Source organism: Myotis daubentonii, chromosome 1 (assembly GCF_963259705.1).
Source record: "Myotis daubentonii chromosome 1, mMyoDau2.1, whole genome shotgun sequence".
Taxonomy (NCBI): domain Eukaryota; kingdom Metazoa; phylum Chordata; class Mammalia; order Chiroptera; family Vespertilionidae; genus Myotis; species Myotis daubentonii.
Window position 1 is genome coordinate 112,110,850 of NC_081840.1, and position 27,437 is coordinate 112,138,286.

The 27,437-nt window shown below is 48.6% G+C and overlaps 1 protein-coding gene across 5 annotated transcripts in view; it reads left to right on the forward strand.

Moving 5' to 3' along the window:
• The window catches only part of GRAMD2A (GRAM domain containing 2A), a 47,430-nt gene that overhangs the window by 12,122 nt on the left and 7,871 nt on the right, over nt 1-27,437 (forward strand). For 3 of the 5 annotated variants that reach the window (XM_059658218.1, XM_059658248.1, XM_059658238.1), the window contains exon 2: nt 26,905-26,997. In XM_059658218.1, the coding sequence (XP_059514201.1) occupies nt 26,905-26,997 (93 nt within the window). Of the gene's footprint in view, nt 1-7,452; nt 7,595-26,904; nt 26,998-27,313; nt 27,390-27,437 lie in introns of those variants that run through there. The other 2 variants (XM_059658228.1, XM_059658258.1) reach the window with 2 other exon arrangements.

Here is a 27,437-nt window from a genome sequence, read left to right on the forward strand (position 1 = left end):
TGGCTGCTGGGCGTGGCTTAAGGTATAGCGAATGTATGGTCAATTTGCATGTTTGTCTTTTATTAGATTAGATAGGTCATGTTCTGAACTTATATGTTCTATCAGTATATTAATCTTTACTAAACTAGTAAATACTGTGTTATGTTAATTGATTTGGCTTTGTCATTTGTTCTAACATATGGTAGGGCAAAGTCCTTGAATTAAATTTGAGATAAATTTGCTTCTTTAAAACTTTGAATCTTCCCACTCAAGAACAGAGTTTATCTCTCCATTTATTCAAGTCTCCTTTTATGTCATTTTAAAAATGTTTGTGATTTTTCTCTCACATTTCTTTACATTTTAAAAAATATATATTTTATTGATTTTTTACAGAGAGGAAGGGAGAGGGATAGAGAGTTAGAAACTTCGATGAGAGAGAAACATCAATCAGCTGCCTCCCACACACCCCCCACTGGGATGTGCCCGCAACCAAGGTACATGCCCTTGACTGGAATCAAACCCGGGACCCTTCAATCCGCAGGCCGATGCTCTATCCACTGAGCCAAACCGGTCAGGGCTCTTTACGTTTTAAAATGTTTATTCTTGGGTATCTTATGTGTGTTGTTGACATATAAGAATAATTTTCCCAAATATATTTTACAACTGTTTATTGCAGGTCTACAGAGAAGCCACTGATTTTTTTTTTAAGAGAAAGAGGAAAGGGGAGGGGGGGGAGAGAGAGAGAGAAAGAAAGAGAGAGAGAGAGAGAGAGAGAGAAATTGATGGGTTGCCTGGGACCTGGAACGGAGCCCACAACCTGGGTATATTCCCTGACCAGGAATCCAACCCGCCACCTTTGGGTGCATAGGACCACATTCAGCAACAGCCACACCAGGCAGGGTGAAACCACTGATTTTCATGTTAGTCTTGTAACCAAGTAATAATTAATTCCATAAGAGGTCATTATGTTTCTATTCCAATCACAGCTCTGCCTAGCCCAGTGCTAAATATAAGAATATCTGGGCCAGTTTCTTTCAGTTGATTATATATCCTCTGGATAACCTTACCATCTTTCAAATTATAAGAGTCTTTTTAATATTTCTTTTTCTTGCCTTTGTGTGATGTCTAGAACCTTCTGAACAATGTTGAATAATGGTGGCAAGAGCAGGGAGTTTCCATTATTTGGACAATCAGGGGTTCTCCCTGGAGGAAAAGGTCCCAACAAGCTCCTTAAAAGTAGGTCATCGCTCAGGAATGTGAACCCTTAGCTGGAGTACAGCTTGGGGCGGCAGAGCTGGCCAGGCCTGCTTGGAGTGCCTCAAATCCAGCCCGCTGCCGGATACCATGCAAGAGGGGTTCCATGATGGGGTGGGGGCTTCCTTTGCAGGGAGGCCAGGAGGCGTGGGCGTGTGGATGCACCTTCCACAGGCCCCAGGCTGCACCAGCTTTTACTCCCACGCCTAGGGACCCACCAGCCCCACCGACAGGCGGGCGTGGTCTCTGGCCTCTGGTCTCTGGCGCCAGGGCCTGGGCGGGCTGACTGCTGTGCTGGAATTCTGGGCGTGGCTGCCCTCTCGGCGCAGAAAATGGACTTGTGGTTTGAGGGCTGGGCAGAGAGGCCCGGAGTGGATTAGTGTCAGGGGAAAATGGCTGGGGACAGTGGACCAAGCTGCAAGGCTGAGGGCAAGAACAGTACCTTCTCCCTCCCTGACCCCAAACACCCCTCAAGGAGTCAGGAGAGGAACAGACAATCCCTCCTCCTGCTCACACTCCAGTATCTCTGTGGTCTTTCCTGGGAGGAAAGCAGAATCCAAGGCTGGTGTGGTGCTGAGCCGGTGGTGACCTGAGTTTCAGCTGTGCTCAGCAGCGTCCTTACTTGTGCCCACGGGCCTGTCCTCACAGTCCTTCCCTGGGCTGCAGTCGCAGGCAGGGAAGGAGGAAGGAGGGGCAGGCCTTTGGCACCAGAATCTGGATTATGCCTGCCTTTCAGGCTTCTCCGGGCCTCTCAGTAAACTGCACTGCCTCCCCATTCCTCCTTTTTGAAACACTCCTTGGGCTTTCATAACAGCCGATACACCTGACTTTCTTTCTACCTCGGGGCCTTCTCTCCTAAGCTACCTGCAGGACTGTGTTGTGGTTCTTGAGGGCCCAGACTTCTCTCCCCAACCCCTCCTCCTGGAGATACTGTTGGCCCTACATCCTCTGGCTTCACATGCCTCGATTCAGTCAACCAGGGATCGAAAATATTCTTGGGAGGGGTGGGGGTAGGGCGAGAGTCCCAGAAAATTCCACTCTGAATCCCCTCGAATGAGTGATATGTAGGCGAACCCTGCTGAAGCCTATATAGGTGACATAAAGTACAACACTATTTTATTTAAAGGGCTTGAACATCCTGGAACTTTGGTATACATGAGGACATGGGGGGAGAGGGAGCTGGATCCAATCCCCTTGTGTATACCAAAGGACAACTGTATAATTTACATACCATAAAATTCACCCTTTTAAAGTGTACAATGTGTTGGCTTTTAATAAATTCACAAAGTTGTGCCACCATCATCACTAATTCCTGACCAGTTTCATCATCCCAAAAGAAACTCTATGCCCATCAGTCACTTCCATATTCCCCTCCCCTCAGCCTCTGGCAACTACTAATCTACTTTCTGTCTCTATGTGTTTGCCAATTCTTGGTATTTCCTGTAATGGAAGCATAATATATGTGGTCTTTTGTGACTGGCTTCTTTCACTTAGCATAATGTTTCCAAGATTCATTCATGTTGTAGCATGTATCAGTACTTTATGTCTTTTTGTGGTGAATAATATTCCACTGTATATATACCACAGTTTATCCATTCATCAGTTGATGGGTTTGGGATTTACCTTTTGGGGCTATTATGATGACTATGATTATAATAAGGATTATTATGATTATTATGATGACAGTGATTATAATACTTGTACAAGATTTTATGTGGACATGTTTTCAGTTCTCTTGGATATAAACCTAGGAGTGGAATTGCAGGGTTATACAGTAACTCTGTGTTTAACCATTTGAAGAACCACCAAACTGTTCTCCAAAGCACTTTCATCAGCAATATATGGGGGTTTCAATTTCTCCACGTCCCACCAGCACCTGGCACTGATCATAGTCTCCTAGTGGGTGTGAAGCAGTATCTCATTGTGATTTTGAGATGTTGAGCATCTTTTCATTATTGGTCTTTGATATCTTCTTTGGAAAAAATATTTACTCAAGTATTTGCCCATTTTAGTTGGATTTTTTGTCTTTTTATTGTTCAGTTTTAAGAATCCCTTTTTAAAAAGTTTTAAATTGTGGTTAAGAAAACGCATAATAACTAGTGCTGGTGAGGATGTGGAGAAAGGGAGCCCTAGTTCACTGCTGGTGCAAATGCAGACTTGTGCAGCCACTATGGAAACAGTATGGAGTTTCCTAAAAAAATAAAAAATGTAACTGCCATTTGACCCAGCAATCCCACTTCTGGGAATATATCTTAAAAACCCTGAAACACCAATGAGAAAGAATATATGTACCCTATGAAAATAGCAGTGTTATTTACAATAGCTAAGGTTTGGAACAGCCCAAGTGCCCATCAGTAGATGAGTGTATAAAAAATATGTGGGCCCAGCTGGCATGGCTCAGTGGTCGAGCATTGACCTATGAACCAGGAGATCACTGTTTGATTCCTGGCCAGGGCATATGCTTGGGTTGCAGGCTTGATCCCTGGTAGAGAGTGTGCAGGAGGCAGCCGATCAATGATTCTTTCTTATCATTGATGTTTCTCTTTCTCCCTCCCTCTCTAAAATCAATCATCCTATATAATAAAAGCCTAATATGCTAAGGGTCCAGTTGTCCAGTCAACCATTCAACCAATCAAAATGTAATATGCTAATGATATGCTAAGGCCCCTCAACTGCTCACTATGCTGTGCACTGACCACCAGGGGCCAGACAGTCAACTAGTCGACTAGTCACTATGACACGCACTAACCACCAGGGGGCAGACGCTCCAACTGGTAGGTTAGCTTGCTGCTGGGGTCTGGCTGATTGGGACTGAGTGAGATGGGCTGGACACACCCTGGAGCCCTCCCGCGGTCCCTCCCCAGCTGGCCAACTTCCTGTGTCCCTCCCTGGCCCTGATCGTGCACGGGTGAGGTCCCTCAGCCTGGCCTGTGCCCTTTCACAATCCTGGCTGTGGGACCCCCCTCCCCCCGCCCAGTGCACAAATTTCGTGCACCAGGCCTCTAGTATATATCTATTTTAAAAGCTGTGGGACATTTACATAATGAAATACTATGCAACTATAGAAGAGAGTGATCTCTTACCCTTTGGGACAGCATGGATGGACCTGGAAACTATTATGCTAAGTGAAATAAGCCAATCAGAAAAAGACAAATATCGCCCTAACTGGTTTGGCTCAGTGGATAGAGCGTCATCCTGTGGGCTGAAGGGTCCCAGGTTCGATTCCGGTCAAGGGCATGTACCTTGGTTGCAGGCACATCCCCAGTAGGGGGTGTGCAGGAGGCAGCTGATCGATGTTTCTCTCTTATTGATGTTTCTAACTATCTCTCTCCCTTTCTCTCTGTAAAAAAATCAATAAAATATATTTTAAAAAAAGACAAATATCACATGATCTCACTTATTTGTGGAATCTAATGAACAAAACCAATTGACCTATAAAATAAAACCTGAATCATGAAGGCATGGAACAGACTGAAATACCTCCATGTGGGGGTGAGGAGACAAGAAGAGATAAACCAAAGAACTTATATACTTACTAGAGGCCCGATGCACAAAGATTCATGCAAGAATAGGCCTTCCTTCCCTTGGCTGCCAGCACCGGCTTCCCTCTGGCACCCAGGACCCGGGCTGCTTTGCTCCTGCCACTGCCAGGCATCTGGGACCGGGGCTGCTTTTCTCCAGCCGCTGCTGCCACCCACTGGGGGCATGCTCCAAGCCATGCTGCAGCCACTCAGAACACGTCCCCACCCCTGGTGTGTGTCCGCTGGGGCTGGGGGTGGCACACAGTCCCCTCCGCCCATCTGTGCTCACAGCTCCTCCTGTGCGGTTGTGATGCAGCAGCCTCCTTCTGAGCTGGTCGTGATGCCCAGCTAATTTCCATATTACCTGTTTTTATATATATAGACTAGTGGCCTGGTGCATGAAATTCATGCACATTAAAAGAATTAATGAGAAGAAATATTTTAATATTGCTATTTGCTCTTTCTCTATAATAGAAGTGTCAAAGATGAAAGAAAATTAGTAAAATGTATATAAAATCTCCCTCCTGCAAGAGTCTGGGGTGTGCCGTGGGACTTAGAGTCAAGTCCCCGCCCACCACCCTCACGTGCTTCTAAAACACAGGAGACCCAGACCTGGCTGGCCCCACCTCCATTGGGTGAGACCTAGACCCGGCTGGCCCCACCCTGGTCAAGCCCCTCTGGGCAGGGGCGCAGCCTCAGGTCCCCAGGCCTGGCGCTGGGCGGGGGGTACAGCCTAAGGTTTCCCGGCCCAGCGCTGAGGAGTGGGGCACAGTCTGAGGTCTCCCAGCCCAGAGCTGGGGTGGGGGCTGTGGCCTGAGGTCCCCTGTCAAGCCCCACTGGGTGAGAGGTGCAGCCTGAGGTCTCCTGTCAAGATCTGCTGGGCGGGGGTCATAGCCTGAGGTCTCCTGGCCCAGAGCTGGGGCGGGGGGAGGGGGTGCAGTCTGAGGTCTCCCAGCCCAGAGCCTGGGCAGGGGGTGAAGCCTGATGTCTCCCGGCCTGGAGCCGGGGCAGGGGTCCCCCGTCAAGCCCCACCAGGCAAGGGGCATGACCTGAGGTCCCCTGTCAAGACCCACTGGGTAGGGGGTGCGGCCTGAGGTACCCCATCAAGCCCTGCGGGCGGGGGCCATGGCCTGAGGTTTCCTGGCCTGGCGCCGTGGTGGGGGGCATGGCCTGAGGTCTCCTGTCAAGCCCTGCCTGGTGGAGGGCGTGGCCTGAGGTCCTCTGTCAAGCCCTGCCGGGCGGGGGGCACAATCCGAGACCTCCCGGCCTGGGGTTGTGGCAGGGGGCGCAGTGTGAGGTCTCCCAGCCCAGAACTGGGGTGGAGGGACGCGGCCTTAGGTCCCTCATCAAGCCCAGACCCTCCCTCCCCCACAGCATCATACGAGTGCTGAACAGGGATGCACACAGGCAGCGTGATGTTAGCACTGGGGGCAGAAGTCCCTTCCCCTGGCCCTGTCCAAAAACTGGTTGTGACTGAGACACCGTACTGGACAAATTAGCATATTACCTCTTTATTATATAGACTAGAGGCCCGGTGCACAAAAATTTGTGCACTCGGCGGGGGGGGGGAGTCCCTCAGCCCGGCCTGTGCCCTCTCGCAGTCTGGGACCCCTAGGGAGATAACGACCTGCTGGCTTAGGCCTGCTCCTGGGTGGCAGAGGGCAGGCCCAATCCCTAGGTGCAGCCCCTGGTCGGGCTCAGAGCAGGGCCGATTGGGGAGTTGGGGTGCCACCCCCTATCATGCACAGAGCAGGGCAGATCGGGAGGTTGCGATGCCACCCTCAGTCACGCTCAGGGTAGGGCCGATTGGGGGGTTGGGGCACCGCCCCCTGTCACACTCAAGGTAGGGTCAATGGGGAGGTTGCGGCGCCACCCCCTGTCACGCACAGAGCCGCAGGACGATCAGGGGGTTGGGGAGCTCCCCCCCTATCAGGCACAGAGCAGGGCTGATCAGGGAGTTGTGGCACCTTCCCCTGTCACGAAGAGAGCAGGGTGAATAGGGAGGTTGGGGCCCCGCCCCCTGTCACACACAGAGCCGCAGGGCGATCAGGGGGTTTGGGTGCTGCCCCCTGTCATGCTGATCCCGGTGCCGGGAGGCCTCTCGGCTCTGCTGATCCCGGTGCTGGGAGGCATATTACCCTTTTACCATATAGGATAGAGGCCTGGTGCACGGGTGGGGGCTGGCTGGTTTGCCCTGAAGGGTGTCCTGGATCAGGGTGGGGGTCCCCACTGGGGTGCCTGGCCAACCTGGATGAGGGGATGATGGCTGTTTACAGCTGGTCACACACCCTTCAGGGTGGGGGTCCCCACTGGGGTGCCTGGCCAGTCTGGGTGAGGGGCTGAGGGCTGTTTTCAGGCTGGCGGGTGACTGAAGCTCCCAGCGCTCCTTTTTTTCTTTTTTTTTTATTCTGGGCCAGCTTTAGCTCTGAGGCTTGGCTCCAGCTCTTAGGCCTCGGCTGCTGAAAGCAGGTATCTGGTTTGTTTGGGTTCTACAACCAAAACACTGTTTCAACTCCAGCTCTGAGATCCCGGCTGGCTGAAAGCAGGTTTCTGGGGTTTTGTTTAGCTTCTATATTTGTAACAATGTTTCAAACTGCCAGCTCAGAGGCCGGCAGCGGCAGGCGGTGAACGTTGGAGTCCTCCATCACTGAAGCAAGCAAGCCTCATGTTCGCTTCAAGCTGCCTGGCTGCCAGCCGCCATCTTGGCTGGCAGTTAATTTGCATATCTCTCTGATTAGCCAATGGGAAGGGTAGCGGAGGTATGGCTAATTACCATGTTTCTCTTTTATTAAATAGGATATGCATAGCCCATGGACACAGGGTGGTGAAGACCTGCGGGGGTGAGTAGGGGTTAGATGGAGGGGTAGTAAATAGGGAGGGGCAGGGGGAAATGGGAGACATCTGTAATACTGTCAACAATATAAGTAGATAAATAAATAAATAAAATTGATGAAAAAGAAAAGCACATAACATGAAAATTACCATCTTAACCATTTCTAAGTTCATTGTACAGTTCAGTAGTAGCAAGTATATTCATATTGTTGTGCAATCCATTACCAGAACTTTTTATCTTGCAAAACTGAAACTCTATATCCTCTAAATAACTTTCCATTCTCCCCTCCTCTGGCCCCTGGCAACCACCATTCTACTTTCTGTTTCTATGAATTTGACTACTCTAGATTTCTTCAGAGAATTTGTATAATACAGTGTTTGTCTTTTTGTGACTGGCTTATTTCACTTAGTATAATATCTTCAAGGTTATAAGAGTTCTTTGTATGTTCTGGATACCAGTTTCTTATGATATACTAGTGGCCCAGTGCATGAAATTTGTGCACAGGGGGGGTTCCCTCAGCCCAGCCTGCACTCTCTCCAATCGGGGACCCCTTTGGGGATGTCCCCACAGGGATCGGGTCTAAACCGGTGGTCGGACATCCCTCTCTCAATCTGGGACCACTGGGACCTGGACCACGCTCATCTGCCTGCTTGCCTGATCACCCCTAACCTCTCTACCTGCCTGCCTGATCACCCCTAACTGCCTCTGCCTGCCTGCCTGATTGCTCCTAACCCCTCTGCCTGCCTGCCTGATCGCACCTAACCTCTCTGCCTGTCTGCCTGATCACCCTTAACTGCCTCTGCCTGCCTGCCTGATTGCCCCTAACTGCCCTCCCCTGCCGGCCTGATCTTTCCCCTAACTGCCCTCCCCTGCTGGCCTGGTTGCCCCCAACGGTCCTTCCCTGCCAGCCTGATTTCGCCCCCAACTACCCTCCCCTGCCAGCCTGGTTGCCCTCAACTGCCCTCCTCTGCCGGCCTGATCTTGCCCCCAACTGCCCTCCCCTGCCAGCCTGGTTGCCCTCAACTGCCCTCCCCTGCCAGCCTGATCTTGCCCCCAACTGCTATCCCCTGCCAGCCTGATTTCCCCTAACTGCCTCTGCCTGATCGCCCCTAACTGCCCTCCCCTGCCATCCTGATCTCGCCCCCAACTGCCCTCCCCTGCTGGCCTGATCTCGCCCCCAACTTACCTCCCCTGCTGGCCTGGTTGCTCCCAACTGCCCTCTCCTGCTGACCTGATCTCACCCCCAACTGCCCTCCCCTGCCGGCCTGACCTCGCCCCCAACTGCCCTCCCCTGCCAGCATGATCACCCCTAACAGCCTCTGCCTCAGTCCCCACCACCATGGCTTTGTCTGGAAGGAAGTTGGACATCCAGAAGATAGCCAGTCAACCCAGTCTAATTAGCATATTACCCTGTTATTAGTATAGATAGATTATATAGGATAGGATTGCTTAAATGGGGGCGGGGGGAAGCCTTTTTCATCAGGAGGAGATGATCTTGGCAGACAAAAATACATAATCCCTACATCTGGACTGATAGCCAGCCATATGCACTGTACTACCAAACTGGGCATTAAAAAATTGAACCACTTTCTTACACCTTACACCTTACACCAATCAGCTGTTGCCCTTAAAACCCCTCCTCAGCCCCCACCTTAGGTTCTGCCTTCTCAGTTCACCCAAATTAGGTTCTGATTGGTCAGTTTCTATGCCAGTCAGCCTCAAAAGCTCCGCCTCCTAGGCAGCCATTGGCTCCTCACACTTTACTCAGATTTGGTTCTGATTGGTCAGTTTCTATGCCAGTCAGCGTCTCCAGGCCTATCAAAGGGCCTGATCAGAGAGGCAGGGCTGATCAGCAGCCCAGAGGAAGTCCAAGAGAAAGAGAGGCCCAGCTGCTGGCCAGGCCCAGAGGGGAAAAAAGAGGCAAGTGCTGATCAACAGTTGCCACGGAGGCTATGGATCAGACCCTGGTTTTCTCTCCAGGCCTCTCTCTGGGCCTGATCTGCAGCCCCCTCGGCAGTCAGTGCTGGGTTGGGGCACCCGCAGCAGTGGCCGTGGTGACCCACCACTGACTTCCGGTCAGTCGAGCCTTTGGTCGTTTTGGATGTTATGGATCCTGGGTTTTTATATATTAGGATATGATTTGTAATTATTTTCTCCCATCTGTGGGTTTTCTTTTCACTTTCTTGATGGTAAAAGCACAAAAGTTTCTCATTTTTATGACATTTAATTTATCTATTTTTTTCTTCTGTTTCTTGTGGTTTTGGTGTCATATCTTAAGAGACCATTCTGTAATTGAAAGTCACAAAGATTTACACCTATGTTTTTTTCTAAGGATTTAAGAGTTTTAACTCTGATTTTTTTTTTTAGGTAATTTTTATATATGGTGTGAGATAGGGGTCTAACTTAGTTATTTTGCCTGTGCATATCTGGTTGTACCAGCATTTTAAAAAAAAAATATTTTTATTTATTTCAGAGAGTAAGGAAGAGGAAGAGAGAGAGAGAAACATCAATGATGAGAGAGAATTATCGATTGGCTGTTTCCTACATGCCCCCTAATAGGGATTGAGCCCAAAACCTGAGCATGTGCCCTAATCACTGGGAATTGAACCTTGGACCCTTTAGTCCTCAGGCTGACACTCTATTCACTGAGCCAAACTGGCTAGGGCTGTTCCAGCATATTTTTCTGAAAATACTATTCTTTCCCTCACTGAATTGGTCTTGGCACCCTTGTTGATAGCGTCTCTTCTTTATGTACCCACTTTCCCTGGGGAAGCTTCCTAGAGTCTATACTACCATGGGGCAGTAACTCAGAAAGTTTTCCCTCTAGTTGGACCTTTCTTCTGAGTGTTTTACCCGTATATAGCCTGACATCTCCACTTAAATGTTTCTCACACATGTTCAAGACTGAACTCATGGTTGTTTCCTTCAAAGACTCTTTTCCCAATACATTTTCCTCTGTTTTGTCTCAGCAAAAGTAGTATCCTACTTGATTAAATCAGAAATTAAGAGTCATTTTATACTTTTCCCTTATCCCCTACATTTAATTGATCACCAACTAAGTTTCCCTGCCAGGGCCTCCATCTATTTCTTTCATCTCTTTGTTCCTTACTTGGTTTGAGTGCTTTGATAGGAGAGGCCACCAACAGGTATCACCATTTGGAAATATATATCTTTTTTTAAAAATATATTTTATTGATTTTTTACAGAGAGGAAGGGAGAGAGATAGAGACTTAGAAACATCGATGAGAGAGAAACATCAATCAGCTGCCTCCTGCACATCTCTCACTGGGGATGTGCCCGCAACCAAGGTACATGCCCTTGACCGGAATCGAACCTGGGACCTTTCAGTCCGCAGGCTGACGCTCTATCCACTGAGCCAAACTGGTTTTGGCTGGAAATGTATATCTTGAATCTATCTCTGGCCCTCCATCTTCACTGCCACCAAGTCTGAGACATTATTTCTCTGCTGGAATACAGTCTCTTAACTGATCTGTCTCCATGTAAAAAGTTAAACAAAAAAAAATGGAGACAGTAGTAGGGTGGATGACCATGAAGCCATCACCCAGAAATGTAAAGTTGTTCCTATTTCATCAATATTCGTCCTCTACTCCCCTTGCCCAGCCTCCTCTGGATTACTTGGAAGCAAATCTATGAATCAGAGCGATCTCTTTAACATACAAAGTTGACAGTGTATTTTCCTATTTAAATCCCTTCATTGGTTCCCCATTGCTTTTAAGAGAATGTTGAAAACCTTACTGGGGCCCACAGGGCCTGCATGATTTAGCGCTGCCAACCTCTCCAGACTCATTGCTCACCACTTCACTATTCACTTCTACCCTCCAGACACAAAGGCTCTGTTTTTGTTCCTCATAAATGCCACACACCTCTGGCCACAGGACCTTTGTACATCATAACCTCATAACCTCTCTACAATGACTCCTCTCCAGCTCCTTCCAACCACCTTCAACCCCACCTGATTAGCACCCATTGAATATCAGCTCAAATGCTGCTGCTGCTTCAGAGACGTCTTCCCAGCTCTGCCTGGCTGAGGTGGGACTCCCTGATAGAGATCTTCCTAGGACACTGCACTTTTCCTTTATAGAATATATTTCACAATTATAATTATGTATTGATTTATGTAAATATTAGTCATGTCTGCCTCTCCCACCAGGCATTTGGGGATAGTAGCTTGCCTTACCCTCTTAGCATACACAACGCTTACATAGAGCTGAGAGAATAGCAGGCCTTCAGTTGGTATTTATAGGAGGAAGGCGGAGAAGCTGGCAGCCATTGGAGGACTGTGCTCTGCCAGCCGCTCCTGCGACGGGTTCTTCTGACCACAGAGGGCCAGTGGCCATTTGTAGTCCACCCAGTGCTGGGCTCTGCTTTGTGTTTCCCTCGGGCATTTGCTTTCCCTCCTGGGCTGAGAGTTTCTTGCCTTGTTGCAGAGGCGTAACTGAGGCCCAGAAAGAGCGGGTGGCTTCCCCAAGGCCCATCAGCAGTGAGGCACCTCCAGGCCTGCCTCCCTGTCTTCCTGCCTCCACACTCAGGCTCTTCAGCACCCTGAGACCCCTTCAACCTGCCTGATCACTGAGAAGAGCCTGGCGAGTCCACAAGGTCAGAGTGATTCTGAGGTCGCTTGGTGGTTGGAGTGGAGTGCGCTGGATGGACAGAGCTGACTTGTCCCAAGAGTAGCCACACCTCCTGGCAGCCTGGAGTCGGGGGTGTCTGAGCGGCTGAGGCTGTCTGCGGGTCTTCTTTCCAGCAAGCCCGGCAGAGGGTGGCCACCCGAGTACAGGCATGCTCTGTTTCTTAATGAATGCAAGTTTGTTTTTAGACCTGAATGACCAGCTTCTTGTCTGAAAACGGCCAGGCCCCAAGTGGCCTGCCAAGAAAAAGCGGTCTGTGACCAGGTCCAGGGGTGCCAGCTCCAACAGAAGCTGCTGTAGGAACAGGCAGCCTCTCTCTGCAGAACCAGTTGCCTGCTCCATGGTGTGGCCTGGGCTTCCTAGGAAATCCTGGATATTCCCAGAAGCAAAGCTCCTGGGTTTCAGCCTTTCAGCTGTTTATCCTATATGTCTTCCTGGTAACTGTTTTCACTCTGCAGGCGTTTGAGCTCTGGCCAGGAAGGGGGCAGCAATCGCTGGCCTCAACCCTCTGGCAGAGGGAGAAGGAAGGGTGGCATCCTGAGCATGGCTGGGCTGAGCTGAGGGAGAGTGTCTCTGGGCTCAAGATGGGTGGGAAGTGTCACTGGGTGCAGTCCAGATGCAGAGAAGGCCCTGCTCCCAGCCGCTCTCTCTTGCTATAGTCCCAGGGGAAGGACATATATGGAGCTTTGTGGGTGCAGTTCAGGGTCTAGTGGTGCCTCCATCCCTGCTTCCCCTGGGGAGCTGCACCTCTAGGCACCCTTCAAGGGACATGATAGACTTGGGCCAACTAGGCTCTCAGTGGCCTGGCAGGGGGAGTGAGGTTCAATGGGCAAGGCTGTGAGAACTGGCCCCTCCCTGGGACTGGGCCATGACCTCTCAGATCCTCACAGCAGCCCTGAAGATCTGTAGGTCAAGGAGAAGCAAACTCAGAGGGAGGTGACTGGGACCACCCAGAGGGTCAGGGAAAGCCAGAAGTGAACTTGAGTGGGTTGCTCTCGCTCCAGGTCTTATGTTTGTGTCCTAAAGCCCTACTGCTACTGAACAAACACAGAGGAGCCTTTTATTAGGAGGCATTTGTTTATTCAGTGAACCGTTATTGAGCACTTACTGTATATTTGAAGCTGTGTGAGGCCTGGGGGCAAGAGATGAATACACAGTCTAGTGGGAGACAGCCACATAAACAGGCAATGCAGCAAAGGAAGATACCTGAGCGTACAGGGTATACACCAGTGATGGCGAACCTTTTGAGCTCGGCGTGTCAGCATTTTGAAAAACCCTAACTTAACTCTGGTGCCGTGTCACATATAGAAATTTTTTGATATTTGCAACCATAGTAAAACAAAGACTTAATATTTTTGATATTTATTTTATACCAGGGGCCCGGTGCACGAAATTCGTGCACTGGGTGTGTGTGTGGGGGGGAGTGTCCCTCAGCCTAGCCTGCCCCCTCTCACATACTGGGAGCCCTCAGGTGTTGACCCCCATCACCCTCCAATCGCAGGATCGGCCCCTTGCCCAGGCCTGACGCCTCTGACAGAGGCCTCAGGCCTGGGCAGGGGACCTTCATTTCCCCCCATCACTGGTTCTGCCCCCAGCCCAGGCCTGATGCCTCTGGCCCAGGCATCAGGCCTGGGCAGGGGACCCCCAGACCCCTCCGATTGCTGGCTCTGCCCCTTGCCCAGGCCTGATGCCTCAGCCAGAGGTGTAGACCCCCATCACCCTCTGATCACCTGATCGGCCCCTTGCCCAGGCCTGACGCCTCCGCCAGAGGTGTCAGGCTTGGACAGGGGACCCCCATCTCCCCCCGATCACTGGCTCTGGCCCCCGCCCAGGCCTGATGCCTCGGCCAGAGGAGTTGACCCTCATCACCCTCCGATCACCAATCACCGAATCGGCCCCTTGACCAGGCCTGAGGCCTCTGGCAGAGGTGTCAGGCCTGGGCAGGGGACCCCCAGCTCCCCGCAGCTGCAGGCTCCGCCCCTGCCCAGGCCTAACGCCTCTGGCCGAGGCATCCGGCTTGAGCAGCGGGGACCCGCAGCTGCAGCAGCCCCGCTATTGAGGGCTCTGCTTTAGGCCCAGGCAAGGGACCCCTAGCTCCCGGGACTGCCAGCTTCGACCGTGCCCAGCTCCCATCGCTAGCTCCACCCCTACTTCCTGCTATCACTGGCCAGGGCGGCAAAGGCGCCTGATTCTCTGATCATGGCGGGGGGGCAGGGCAAATGCCGGGAGCCGGTCCATCCTTGCTGTTTCAAGGGACCTGGCATATATGGCATACGGTTCTTAATATGTTTGCTCACCTTCTTGGCACTATGTGTTTTAACCAAGGTCACCTCTCCGAGAAAGGTTGAATCCCCAGGTAGGGATTTTCCCCTGAAGTTAGGGAGGGAATAAAACCCCTCAACTAAGTGCCAGGCGGGTAATTAATCACTTTAACTATGAACAATCATGCTTAAGCTACATAATCTTTACTCCCTGGAATGGAGATAAGAAACGCCCTAACCTTTGTAATAGAGATCGATAGGATTGAATCAACTGGTATAAATACAGATGTAACAAGACAGCAACACACACAATTTAGGAGACAGAATTCAGAACACAGAACCTACACAGAACGTTCTCTAGAGACAGAAGAACTTCGCTGGAGAGAACATGGCAAAAGATCCTGGACTGAACCTGACTACAGAAATTGGCAAGAGAACCTGACTAGAACCTGGTGACTGAACCTGACTGGAGAACCTGGACAGAACCTCTCTGGAGATCCTAACCAGAACCTCTCTGGAGATCGAGACCAGAACTTGGCTGGAGATCCTGGCTAGGCTGCTGATCAACTGAACGCTGTCTCCGTGTCATTCCTTCTTCGCCGACTCCGTCCACACCTTTGGGAAGCCCTGGACCTGCTGGGGTTGGACCCAGCTCTTAGTTCCCCCCTGGGTTTCCGATCACTGTCAGTGGCAGAGGGCTTCTTCCTGCTTTCCCTTTCGCCTCCCTGCATTGTGCCTACATATGCAAATTAACCGCCATCTTGTTGGCAGTTAACTGCCAATCATAGTTGGCAGTTAATTTGCATATAGCCCTGATTAGCCAATGAAAAGGGTAGCTCGTACGCCAATTACCATTTTTCTCTTTTATTAGTGTAGATATTTAAATGCCATTTAACAAAGAAAAATCAACCAAAAAAATGAGTTCGTGTGTCACCTCTGACACACGTGTCATAGGTTCGCCGTCACTGGTATAGACACTGGCAGGGAGAGTCTACTTTCCCGCCAGCCAGGCTTCAGGGAGGAGAGGTTCTGGGGGATGAGAACAGGAGGGATTCCATCTTGGGCAGGATCAGGTTAGCAAAGCGGGGCCCAGGCAGAACTGGGAGGGGCACCTCGTTAGCACACTTCCCTAGTACATAGGAAGCCTAAGCCAGAGCATTTGCTCCTGAATTTTGTCTACATGAGGACTGGGCCTTTTTGGTGTGCTGAGAGAGCCAGGCCTGGGTGGAAGGTCAGGAAGCAGGGGAATGGGAATTAGGGCCCTTTAACCAGGGCCCTTTAACCAAGCCCCGTGAAGGGACTTGGCTGAGCAGCTCTGGGATCCACTGGGAGCTCTGGGCAGTGGGCATGTTTTGGCTGCTGAGAGTGGGAGATAGGGCCAACCTTGCTCTTGGCGGTGCCTGCTCCACTGGATGGGAGAACCTAGGGTTTCTGAGATCCCTGTAGGTAGAAGGAGTTCTTGTTAGCACCAGAGCTCAAAGGGGTCCTTGTTCTAGATGGATCCAGCCACCCACAGAGAGAGCTGGGCCAGCCCACATCTGCTCCTGAACAACTAGCCCTTCCAGTTTGTTTGGCTCTTTGTGTAAAGAAGATAAAAACTTGGGAGAGGGGATCTGATTTAGGCAATCCTACTCCCCAGAGGGCACCTGCATATTCATCTCAGCCCAAGAAACCTCCTTCTGTCTCCCCCAATCCTCCTCTGCTGGGGCCTTCGGGGAGAGCTGGGCCTGGCCCTGCCGGCAGGGAAAGCTGTAAGAGAGGGCAGAATTCCAGGGCCCTCGAGTCCTCATGGCCCTGTGCCACATTAGAAAGAGTATACAGTTTCAGCCAGACTGGACTTCGAATTTAAGCTCCACTACTTTCTAGTTATGTAGTCAGGAGCAAGATGCTTTAACTCTCTGGCCTCAGTTTCCTCATTTGTATAATGGGGATGATGCCATTTCCCTTGTAGAACTAGAGCAGAATGAGGATGAGAGGAGATCATGAGCCAGATCTGGTTGCCTCCCTTCTCCCAGTGGCTCCCTGGGCTCGGAGGTCTTGACTTAGTTTGAGCATCCAGGGAGAGTCTGCTCCCCTTCCTGGCCCTGAAGCCTTGTGGGAGGTGTGGTATGACCCAAGCTTGGATGTCAGACACACCTCCATGGAGTCCTGGCCCTGCCAATGACTGTGTGTGGATAAGTCATTGAACCCAGCTGAGCCTTCATTCTCCACCCTGCCTAAAAGACATCATATGTGTGCCTTGGTTTGTCATCTTTGGGCAAACCAGGTGTGGGGTTTTCTTGTCTGGCTGTAAGTGCTAGGGCACTGGAAGCAGAATTTAAGGTCATTGGGCAGCCACAGGGAGTGGACTGTCTTTGCTGCCCCTAGCCTGGGGGCTTGGCCCATGGCCCCCTGCTCCTCTCTGCTCCCATTTCCCATGCTCTAGACCCTGACCCAGAGATTCTGCTCCAGCATGCCTGTTCACTGCTTCTGGCTACACAGCTCTACATCTCATATTTCCCAGTTAGGACTCATTAGAAATGGAATCTGATGGGCCTGCTCATCTCTTCCCTCTACAGAGGCTGTCGGTCAGCTTCTGATGGCTTTGCTTGGGCCTGGAGCATACCTGTGGCTCTGTTGGCTGTGGCCAGGGTCCTTCGGTACAAACCATGATGTCTTAGGAAGGAGGGCCTCTGGCACTCCACATCTCCCTCATTTCAAAGTGCCTCGGGTAGTAAAGGGAAACCAAGCACCTTCCTGGCCTAGGTATTCTTGGACCAGCTCCTGAGAAGTGTGTCTGTGACTGTGCTGAGCACCTCCCATGCCTGAGTCCTTTGCCAGCATTACTGAGTAAGACAGCTAGATCGGGACTGAGCATGTAGCCCCAAACTCCCTGATCCTCACCCCTTCCACTTAGTATGGAATTCAATTATGAAATTTCCTCCCTTTTCTAGTCAGCAGAAAGGGCCAAGCAGTTGTCCCATAGATATGGACTATCTGCTTAGAAAATAAAAAGCAAGGTGCAGCTTCTGTGCCAGTGTGTAAGTGCAGCTCCTGTGTAAGAAATATTAGGATTATTTTTTTGCAAAAGGAGGAGATGACCTTTACCTTCAAGGTTCAGTGTACTGGTGACGAGCCTGACTCTGTCCCCAGGATTCCAGCTCCCCTTTGGCAGCAGTCTGGGCTGTGTGTCGGGACCGTGGCCCCTCAGGAAGGGCACAGTGTGGCTCAGAGCTGGCCGTGGCCACACAGGAAAGCTGCTGGTCTTCTTACTTCCTTGGCACAACTTAGTAAATGGGCTCTGTGACCTTAACAGATGAAGGAAATCTCCATGAACAATGTGATTCCTATCTTGCCAAGGATGTTCCTGGAACTCTAGGGCCCTGGATCCAGAGCCCAGATAGGAGGATTGGCCCCGGAGGCCAAAAAGCACAAAGAAAGGATGGGTCAGGCAGGGTTCATCCAGTGGTTTCATAATGCTGGGGGGGAGGGGGGATTTGAAAATCACCTGAGAGCCTTTAAAAGTCTGAAGCTGAACATACGCCTTCCTATGACCCAGCAATTCCAATCCCAAGTGTTTACCCATAGAAATGAGTACCGTGTCCACAAGACAGGTACTAGAATGTTCATAGAAGCACTTCTGGAACAGGAAACTGCCCAGATGCCTATCAGCAGTAAAATGAATAAATCAATTATAGTATGTCCATAGAATGGAATTCTAAACACTAGTGAAAAATGCAGTTTACAAATACATGTAACACTGGGTGAATCTCACAAATGCATTGCCGAGTAAAAGGAGCCACATAAAAGAGCACATAAGATATGATTCCGTTCAAAGAAAGTCCCCAAGAAGCGAAGGAGCCCCAGTGGCCAACATTCCTTCCAGAACAGATGTCCACTCAGCTTCCTGTCCCCAGTTGTCTATTATATGGTCTCTGGGTTTGTACTGTCAGCTGCCTGCTGCTAAGATGTGTTTTTTTGTTTGGAAGAGGAGCTCCCTGGGTCCCAGGTCCCAGTTGGGGAGGGTGGAGCTGTGCCTGGACCTGGCTTTGAGAAGAGCTGCAGGACCCGCAGGATGCTCTAGCGTCTCAGCTGTGCATGGGAAGTCCTGGGGAGAGTGTGGGTGTCTCCCTGGAGCAGGAGACTGCAAAGAGGACCTGCCTGTGACCACGAAGGCCAGCTGGTTCAGGCTGCCAGGCCTAGCCAAGCTTTCTGCTTCAGCATCAGCCATGGCACTGCTTCTGCCAGAGGTGTGGAGGAGCACTGGAGGGAGGTCGGCCCTGACTGGGAAGGTTGGGTTGGAGAAGGGGGCTGGGCAAGCTGGAGGAGTGCTGCCAACGTGCCTCAGCCCAGGGGAGTGCAGCCAGGGGAACAGTACAGTGGGCACAGCAGGGGCACAGCTTGTGATTTCCCCAAATAATTCAGCCCATCCTGTCTGGGTCACTTTATCCTTTTCTATATGTTGTCTATCTCCCACCTGAGTTCCCTCTTTGATCACATGGATTGAATGCCTGGTAGTGCTGGGCCAGGGCAGACCAGGCGCCCATGGTGTCCTCTGCATAGGCATCCTGCCTTCAGACCGGGAAAAGTCCTAATTTGAGGACTTTTCCAACCTTTTCTACCCTTTCAATGTCCAAAATACTGGGCTTCCCCTGCTCCATCCCCCTCATGACAATATTGCTATTTTTTTGTGTGGCTTTCATTGAAAAAATAAATATGAATTTGAGAAACCCTGATTTTAAAAAAATCTATTTTTATTGATTTCAGAGAGGAAGGAGAGGGAGAGAGAAACATTAATGATGAGAATCATTGATATCAGCTGCCTCTTGCATGTCCCCTACTGGGATTGAGCCTGCAACCAGGCATGTGCCCTGACCAGGAATTGAATCGTGACCTCTTGATTCATAGGTCAATGCTCAACCACTGAGCAACACCGGCCGGGCTGATTTTTTTTTTTTTCCAATTAAAGTTTATTTCAATATTATTTTGTATTGGTTTTAGGTATATACATAGTGGCTAGATAATCATATACTTTACAAAGTGTTCCCCCTGATATTTCTAGTACCCACCTGGCACCATACACACTTAATATAGTATTATTAACTATATTCTTTATGCTATACTTTACATCCCCATGATTATTCTGTAACTGCCAATTTGTACTTCTTAATTCCTCTACCTTTTTTACCCAGTCCTCCAGTCCCCCTCACCCACCTCTGGCAACCAACAGTCTGCTCTCTGTGTCTATGAATCTGTTTCCATTTTGTTTGTTCATTTATTTTGTTCTTTAGATTCCACATATAAGTGAAATCATAGGGTATTTGTCTTTCTCTGACTGACTTATTTCACCAAGCATTAATACCCTCTAGGGCTATCCATGCTGTCAAAAATAGTAAGATTTCATTCTTTTTTATGGCTGAGTAATATTCCATTGCATATATATATATATATATATATATATATATATATATATAACCTCTTCCTTGTCCAATTGTCTATTGATGGGCACTTGGGTGACTTCCAATCTTGGCTATTATAAATAATGCTGCTATGAAAATAGGGGTGAATTAGTGTTTGGGGTTTCTTTGGACATATTCCCAAAAGTGGAATTGCTAGGTCAAAGGCAGTTCCACTTTTAATTTTTTGAGGACCCTCAAAACTGTTTTCTATAGTGGCTGCACCAATCTGCATTCCTACCAACAGTGCATGAAGGTTCCCTTTTCTCCATATCCTCACCAATACTTGTTGTTTGCTGATTTATTGATGGTGGCCACTCTGACAGGTATGAGGTGACATCTCATTGTGGTTTTAATTTGCATTTCTCTGATGATTAGTGACATTGAGCATCTTTTCATATGTCTATTGGCCGTCTGCATGTCCTCTTTGGAGAATTGTCTATTCAGGTCCTCTGCCCGTTTTTTAATTGGATTGTTTGCTTTGAGTAGTATGAGTTTTTTTTAAAAATTGTGTATTAATACCTTATAAGATACTAGAGGCCCAATGCACGAATTCATGCACAGGTGGGGTCCAACTGGCCCGCCCTGATTGGGGCAATTGGGCTGGGCCGGTGGGGGGAGGGGCCAAGGGCAGTTGGCAGGCTGGCCCCGCCTTGATCACGGTCCCCACCCCCTGGTTGAAATCCCAGGCAAGGGGACAATTTTCATGTTAGCCTTTTATTATGTAGGATATCATTGGTGAATATCTTCTCCCATTCGGTAGGTTTCTTTTGGTTTTGTTGGTTTCCTTTGCTGTGCAAAATCTTTTTAGTTTGATGTAGTCCCATTTGTTTATTTTTTCTTTTGTGTCCCTTGCAACAGGAGATAAAATCAGAAAAAAAAAATTGCTAAGAGAAATGTCAGAGATTTTACTGCCTATGTTTTCTTCTAGGAATTGTATGGTTTTGAGCCTAAAATTCAAGTCTTTAATTCATTTTTTAAAAAAATATATTTTATTGATTTTTTACAGAGAGGAAGGGAGAGGGATAGAGAGTTAGAAACATCGATGAGAGAGAAACACTGATCAGCTGCCTCCTGCACAGTCCCCACTGGGGATGTGCCCGCAACCAAGGTACATGCCCTTGACCGGAATCAAACATGGGACCCTTGAGTCCGCAGGCCAACGCTCTATCCACTGAGCCAAACCAGTAGGGCTTTAATCCATTTTTTTTAAAGGAAATGCTTTGTGTTTTACACATATTTTTATCTATCTATCTATCTATCTATCTATCTATTTATTTTATTGTTTTTTTACAGAGAGGAAGGGAGAGGGATAGAGAGTAAGAAACATTGATGAGAGAGAAACATCGATCAGCTGCCTCCTACACATACTGGAGATGTGCCTGCAACCAAGGTACATGCCCTTGACCGGAATTGAACCGGGGACCTTTCAGTCCGCAGGCCGATGCTCTATCCACTGAGCCAAACCGGTTAGGGCAAGTCTTTAATCCATTTTAAAGCTGTTTCTTGTATATGGTGTAAGAAGGTGGTCTAGTTTCTTTCTTTCTTTCTTTGTTTCTTTTTTTTTTTTGCATGTATCTGTCCAACTTTCCCAATACCATTTATTGAATAGATTGTCCTTGCAGACTGTCTTTACCCCATTGTTTTTGCCTCCTTTGTCAAATATTAATTGACCATGTAAGTGTGAGTTTATTTCTGGGCTCCCAGTTCTGTTCCATTGCTCTATATATCTGTTTTTATGTCAATACCATGCTGTTTTGATTACTGTAATCTTGATATCAGGTAGCATAATACCTGTTCTTCTTTTTCAAGATTGCTGAGGCTATTTGGTCTTTTGTGGTTCCATATAAAGTTTTAGATTACTTGTTCTAGTTCTAGGAAATATGCCATTAGTATTTTGATGGGGATTGGGTTGCATCTATAGATTACTTTGGGTAGTATGGACATTTTCATGATGTTAATTCTTCCTGTTCATGAAACGGTATATGCTTTCATTTATTTGTATCTTATTCAATTTTTTAAGTTATCTTAAAATTTTCCAAGTACAGTTCCTTTACCTCCTTGGAAAATTTCTGATATTATTAACTCAACAATTTGCACATGGAGATGAGATGGGGATGAAGGTGTAATTCATAGTCCACAGAGTAAGAGAAACTTGCTTGAGGAAATCTATGGGGGAATAGACAGGGGCTGCCGCAGGGTGAGGGGACCAAAGTAGTTCCCCACCCCCACCTTCCTGCTCTTGAAGCCTCTTTGCTTCCCCTCTCTACCCACGCCACAACCCAACCTGCCTGGTTCTGCCGGTGAATGCTAGGTGACCACTCAGCCCCAAATCTCATCTGGCCTTACTCTCCTTTCTTTATTTTCACTTATCTAAACAAACAAAAAAACAAACACTGTAGGAGTGAAGACTACTTAGTAGAAAGTTTGAGTTAAAGATATTTTTTGAGCCCTGACCGGTTTGGCTTAGTGGATAGAGCATCAGCCTGCGGGCTGAAGGGTCCCAGGTTTGATTCTGGTCGAGGGCATGTACCTTGGTGCAGGCATATCCCCAGTAGGGGGTGTGCAGAAGGCAGCTGATCGATGTTTCTCTCTCATCGATGTTTCTAACTCTCTATCCTTCTCCCTTCCGCTCTGTAAAAAACAAACAAACAAACAAAACCAATAAAATGTATTTTTAGAAAAAGATAATTTTGAAAGCAGTACATTTCAGCCATGTCAGACAGAGTCTCTTTATCAACAGCTTTATCAGGACAGCCAGGAGGGTTGGCTCATGAAAGAACATGAAAAAATGTCTTGTAACCATTCTACGGATAACAAGTAAAGGGGCTGCTTTTAGTTTAAAAATATTTGGAAGTCGTGTGTTCCAAAGTGACACTATTTATTACTCTGATTTTCTTCACGGAGGTGCAGTGGGAATGTGCACAGCCTTCTTTTGTAATTCTCATGGCCTTAGTCCTCCAGCCCCTGCTCTTTACTTTGCCTACACTGTCTTCTCCCAGCCATTCCTCAAACATGGCATGAGTGTCTGCTGCACGCTGGTGTTCAGGCTTAGGCAGTTCAGTGTTGTGGAGGCAGAGTCCCTGAGGTCCTGAAGCCCCTGGAGATGGACAGTGGCGCACTCCAGTAACAGGACAGGTGTAATCAGGGTGCGGCGGGTGCCCCAGCAGGGCTCCTTGCTAGGCTGGGGAGGACTGAGGGAAGCCTCCCCTCCCCAAGACAGTCACATTTAAACCCAAAGGTGAGTGGCATTATCATCCATGCATAGTTAGATTATGGAATCCATGTGCAAGGTGATGGTCTTACCCCGCCGGTAAGGTCCAGCTTCATTTTCTCTAGGAGCCCTTCTGTAACTCTGTCACTCAACAGGAATCTAAGTGTCCTTTGAGCTCCTGCAGCCCTGACAACTCAAATCATACTCTTTAGTGCTTGAGTGACAGTTTTTCAGTTTTTTTTTGCCTCTGAAACCATGGGCCAAGCTCCCTCTCCTTCTCCTTGGGTTCATTCTTTATCCCCTGGTCTCCAGGCTGCGGGTTGTTCCTTCGAGTGGAGCTTGCCCTTCTTGTCCCTGGAGGCCCAGAGGGCTCATGGGCTGCAGGCTCACGCTCTCTAAGGGCTCAGTGGTTTGTCTTCAAGGCTCTCCTATCAAAGCACTCAAACCAAGTAAGGAACAGAGATGAAAGAGATACATGGAAGCCCTGGCAGGGAAACTTAGTTGGTTAGAGAGTTGTCCTGATACCCCAAGGTTATGGGTTCAATCCCAGTCAGGGCACATACAATAATCAACCAATGAATACATAAATAAGTGGAACAACAAATCAATGTTTCTCTCCCTTCCTCTAAAATCAATTAATTAAAACAAATTTAGAAAGAGATAGATGGAATCTACCACACAACAATTAAACATAATTATAGCAATAATACCAGACAAAACTAAAAGGCAAATGACATGTTTTGCAAAAATGATAAACCAAGGGTTAATATTCTCAATAAAGAATTTATATAAATCGCCTTGGCTGGTGTGGTTCAGTTAGTTGGAGCATCTTCCCATACACCAAAGGGTCATGGGTTCGATTCCTGGTCAGGGCACATAACTAGGTTGTGGGTTAGGTCCCTGGTTGGGAGCATACGAGAGACAACCAATCCTTGGGTTCCTTCTTTATATATTTCTATATTTTATATCATTATTTCTCTCTCACATTGATGTCTCTCTTTCTCTCTCATCCCCCTTCCTCGCTCTTTCCCTTCCTTTCTCTAAAATCAATAAACATACCCTCAAGTGAGGATTGGAAAAAAAAAGAATTTATACAAATCAATAAGAAAAACATGAAGATCCTTATAGACAATTCACATTTCAATGGTTAATAAGTATTTGGGGGTAAAATGTTCAACCTACCAGTAAGTAGAAATGGAAATGAAACAATATATTCTCATCTATCAAATTTGTAAAAATGAGAAAAAGATAATGTCCAATGTAGGGCTTGGATATAAGGACATGGCACCCTAATATAGTGCTGAGGCCGTGTCAATTGGGATAGCATTTGGAAAGCATTTTGGAAGTGGGTCTAAAGAGCCTGATAAATGTTCATTCTCAATCCACTAATTTCACTTCTGAGAATCTATCTTAGAAATGGACAGTGACATGGGGAATTTCTCATGAAATCATGTTAAACATCAAAAATAGGGTGTACAGCCCTAGCCAGTTTGGCTCAGTGGATAGAGCATCGTCCTGCAGACTGAAGGGTCCTGAGTTCAATTCTGGTCAAGGGCATGTATCTTAGTTGCAGGCTAGATCCCTGACCCTGGTCAGGGTGTGTGCAGGAGGCAATCGATTGATGTGTCCCTCTCACATCGATGGTTCTCTCTCTGTGTCTCTCCCTGTCTCTTCCACTCTAGCTGAAAACCAATGGAAAAATCCTCAGGTGAGGATTACCAACAACTACAAAAAATAGGGTGTACAAATTATATGACATATAATCCCACTCACATAAATTATGTATTTATGCATAAATGTATTTTGGAGTGATTTGGGAGAATATTTTTCTTATGGGTGATTTTGGTGATCATATTTCTATATTTTATATTTATATACTCTCTATAATGAGCATTAATAAAAAACCAAGGAAGGAAAAAACCTCCATGAAATGTAAAATGATGGAACCAAATAAATTCCAAAATTAACTTTGGGAGTCAAAAGGTCAAGTCACTAGTACAATCTGTCACTTTGCAAGATTCAGGAAATGCATGTTGATGTCTATATCAAACTCCATAAGACTGAGGGAGGCTCACCAGGTTACAGCTGTGACCGGGCTGATTTTGTAGGTAAGGTCATCAGGTCAGATGGTTGTGACATTGGATGCAGCCTGTCCCCGGCAAGGTCTCCATTTCCTAATCTGTACAATAGCACGGTGGGAGGGTCAGACTGCTAGCAAATAATCTCTGAGGGTCCTGGCAGATCTCTGCTGAGTCTGTAACTGTTGTAGTTTTAAATCCTCACCCAATGATATGTTTTTATTTATTTTAGAGAGAGAGGAAGGGAGAGGGAGAGAGAAATATCGATGGTTTTGCCTCCCACACGCACCCCAACTGGGGATCGAACCCACACCCTTTTGGTGTACAGGACAACACTGGGCTGTAACTCTGTTCTTGAGGGAGAGAACTTGGACTTGCCTGTGTCACAGAGCTGAGAGCAACTGAGTGCTGGGATGTGCAGGTTCTAGGTCCTTATCTGCTGAGAGACTATAGCACAGGACTTTGTTAGCTATTCCCACCACTGCATGTCTTGTCTTGGCTCTGCTTCTTGGCCACACTCTCTTCCCACCAGCCCCTGGGCCCACCCATCTGGGGGCTAGTTTGACTGCTCAGCCGTTATTGATTTCAAGCCTGTCTTCCCTGGAGGGGCAGAAAGCAGGGAACCTTATTGTTTGGAGCCACTTAGTGGAGGCATGAACTCAAAGGCCACTGAAGGACTAGCCCTCTCTGCCCAGGAAGAGGGTGTCTCCTCCTTCCAGGGCCTTCTCTCTGGGCATTTAAGAGAGAGTGGGAGAGGGAGAGAGATATGGAAGTATCAGTGATGAGCGAGTCATTGATCAGCGGCCTCCTGCATGCCTCACACTAGGGACTGAGCTGCAACTCCGGACTGGGAATTAAACCATGCCGCTCAACCACTGAGCCATGCCAGTCAGGCCTCTCTGGAGATGGTTTGGCTTTCAGGCTGAGCTACCCAGATTGTTCAAAAAAAATCAATGGTGGCTTACTGGCAGTCCCTCCCTTTCCAGCTCACACTTAACCTGAGGGTTGACTGGAGTCCTCTCTCACACCATCTGTTGCATCAGCTCCTCAGCTTTGATAAGGCCTCCTGTGTTTGGCGTCCTGTCTATGAACCCAGAGGTTTAGAGCAGGGTTGGGGAACCTTTTTTTCTGCCAAGGGCCATTTGGATATTTATAACATCACTCGGGGGCCATACAAAATTATCAACTTAAAAATTAGCCTGCTATATTTGGTCAAACTTTAATTAACTCACCCCTTATGCCTTGGCGGGGCCAGACCAAATGATTTTAAGGGCCTTATATGTTTCCCACCCCTGGTTTAGGATAATGCTGCTTGGGTCCCTCAGAAACTTGCTTTCAGCCTTGAATCAATCTCAGACTCCATCCTCCCAGTGTGCCTTCTTAAGGTTGGGGCCAGAGGCCTAACTGCCTAGTGCTCGGATGACGTAGATTGATTTTCTTCCGCCCAGTATTAGCTGACCTTCAGGCTTCTAGAGAAGACGACTAGTAAGACTCCCACCTAGCCAGCTGCGCAAACCCCCTGCCTGAGCTGCTGTCTCCGGACTGCAATGTCTTCAACCTCACCCTAAGTAGCAGGGCCAGTCTTGGGTGGCGGGCAGGCTGCCCCGGGTATGGTGGAGCTAGTAGAGAAAGGTGTCCCCATGAAAACTCCCTTCCTGATGTGGGCCTGTTTCTTCCTAGAAACCAACAGATGCATAGGAAGATGACTTCTCTGAAGAGCCCCCTGTTCTGCACAGAGAAACTAGACAGAGTTCAGACAACCCCTGACTCCAGGTGAGCCCCCTTCCCCAGGTCAGATAAGCATGTGGATTGGGGGTGGGAAGTCCTCAGGAGGTGACCTGTTAGAAATGGGACTGTAAGGCTGAGATAAGATGTTAGGTCTAGCATAGGCTGCCTAGGGCCTCTTCCTCCCACTCCCAGGCCTGACCCAGTGAGTGCACTGGGACCTAGCAGAGTCTAGGCAGCTCAGGTTACCAGCCTCCTCCCCTGCCCACCTGTCCTCAGGCCAATTTGGCTAGGACAAAGGTTTGCATTTCAGCACCACCCCATTTCTCTCAGCCTGGTAGCCTCCTTCAGGTCAGGTGAGTCTGCTCCAGGCCACCAGGAGGAGGCTGCTAGGAGGCCGTTCTGCCGGGGATCATGGCCCATGGGCAGGCCCCGGAGCTGTGAGTCTGACACCTCCATATCACCCACTCCCCAAACTGATCCTCATC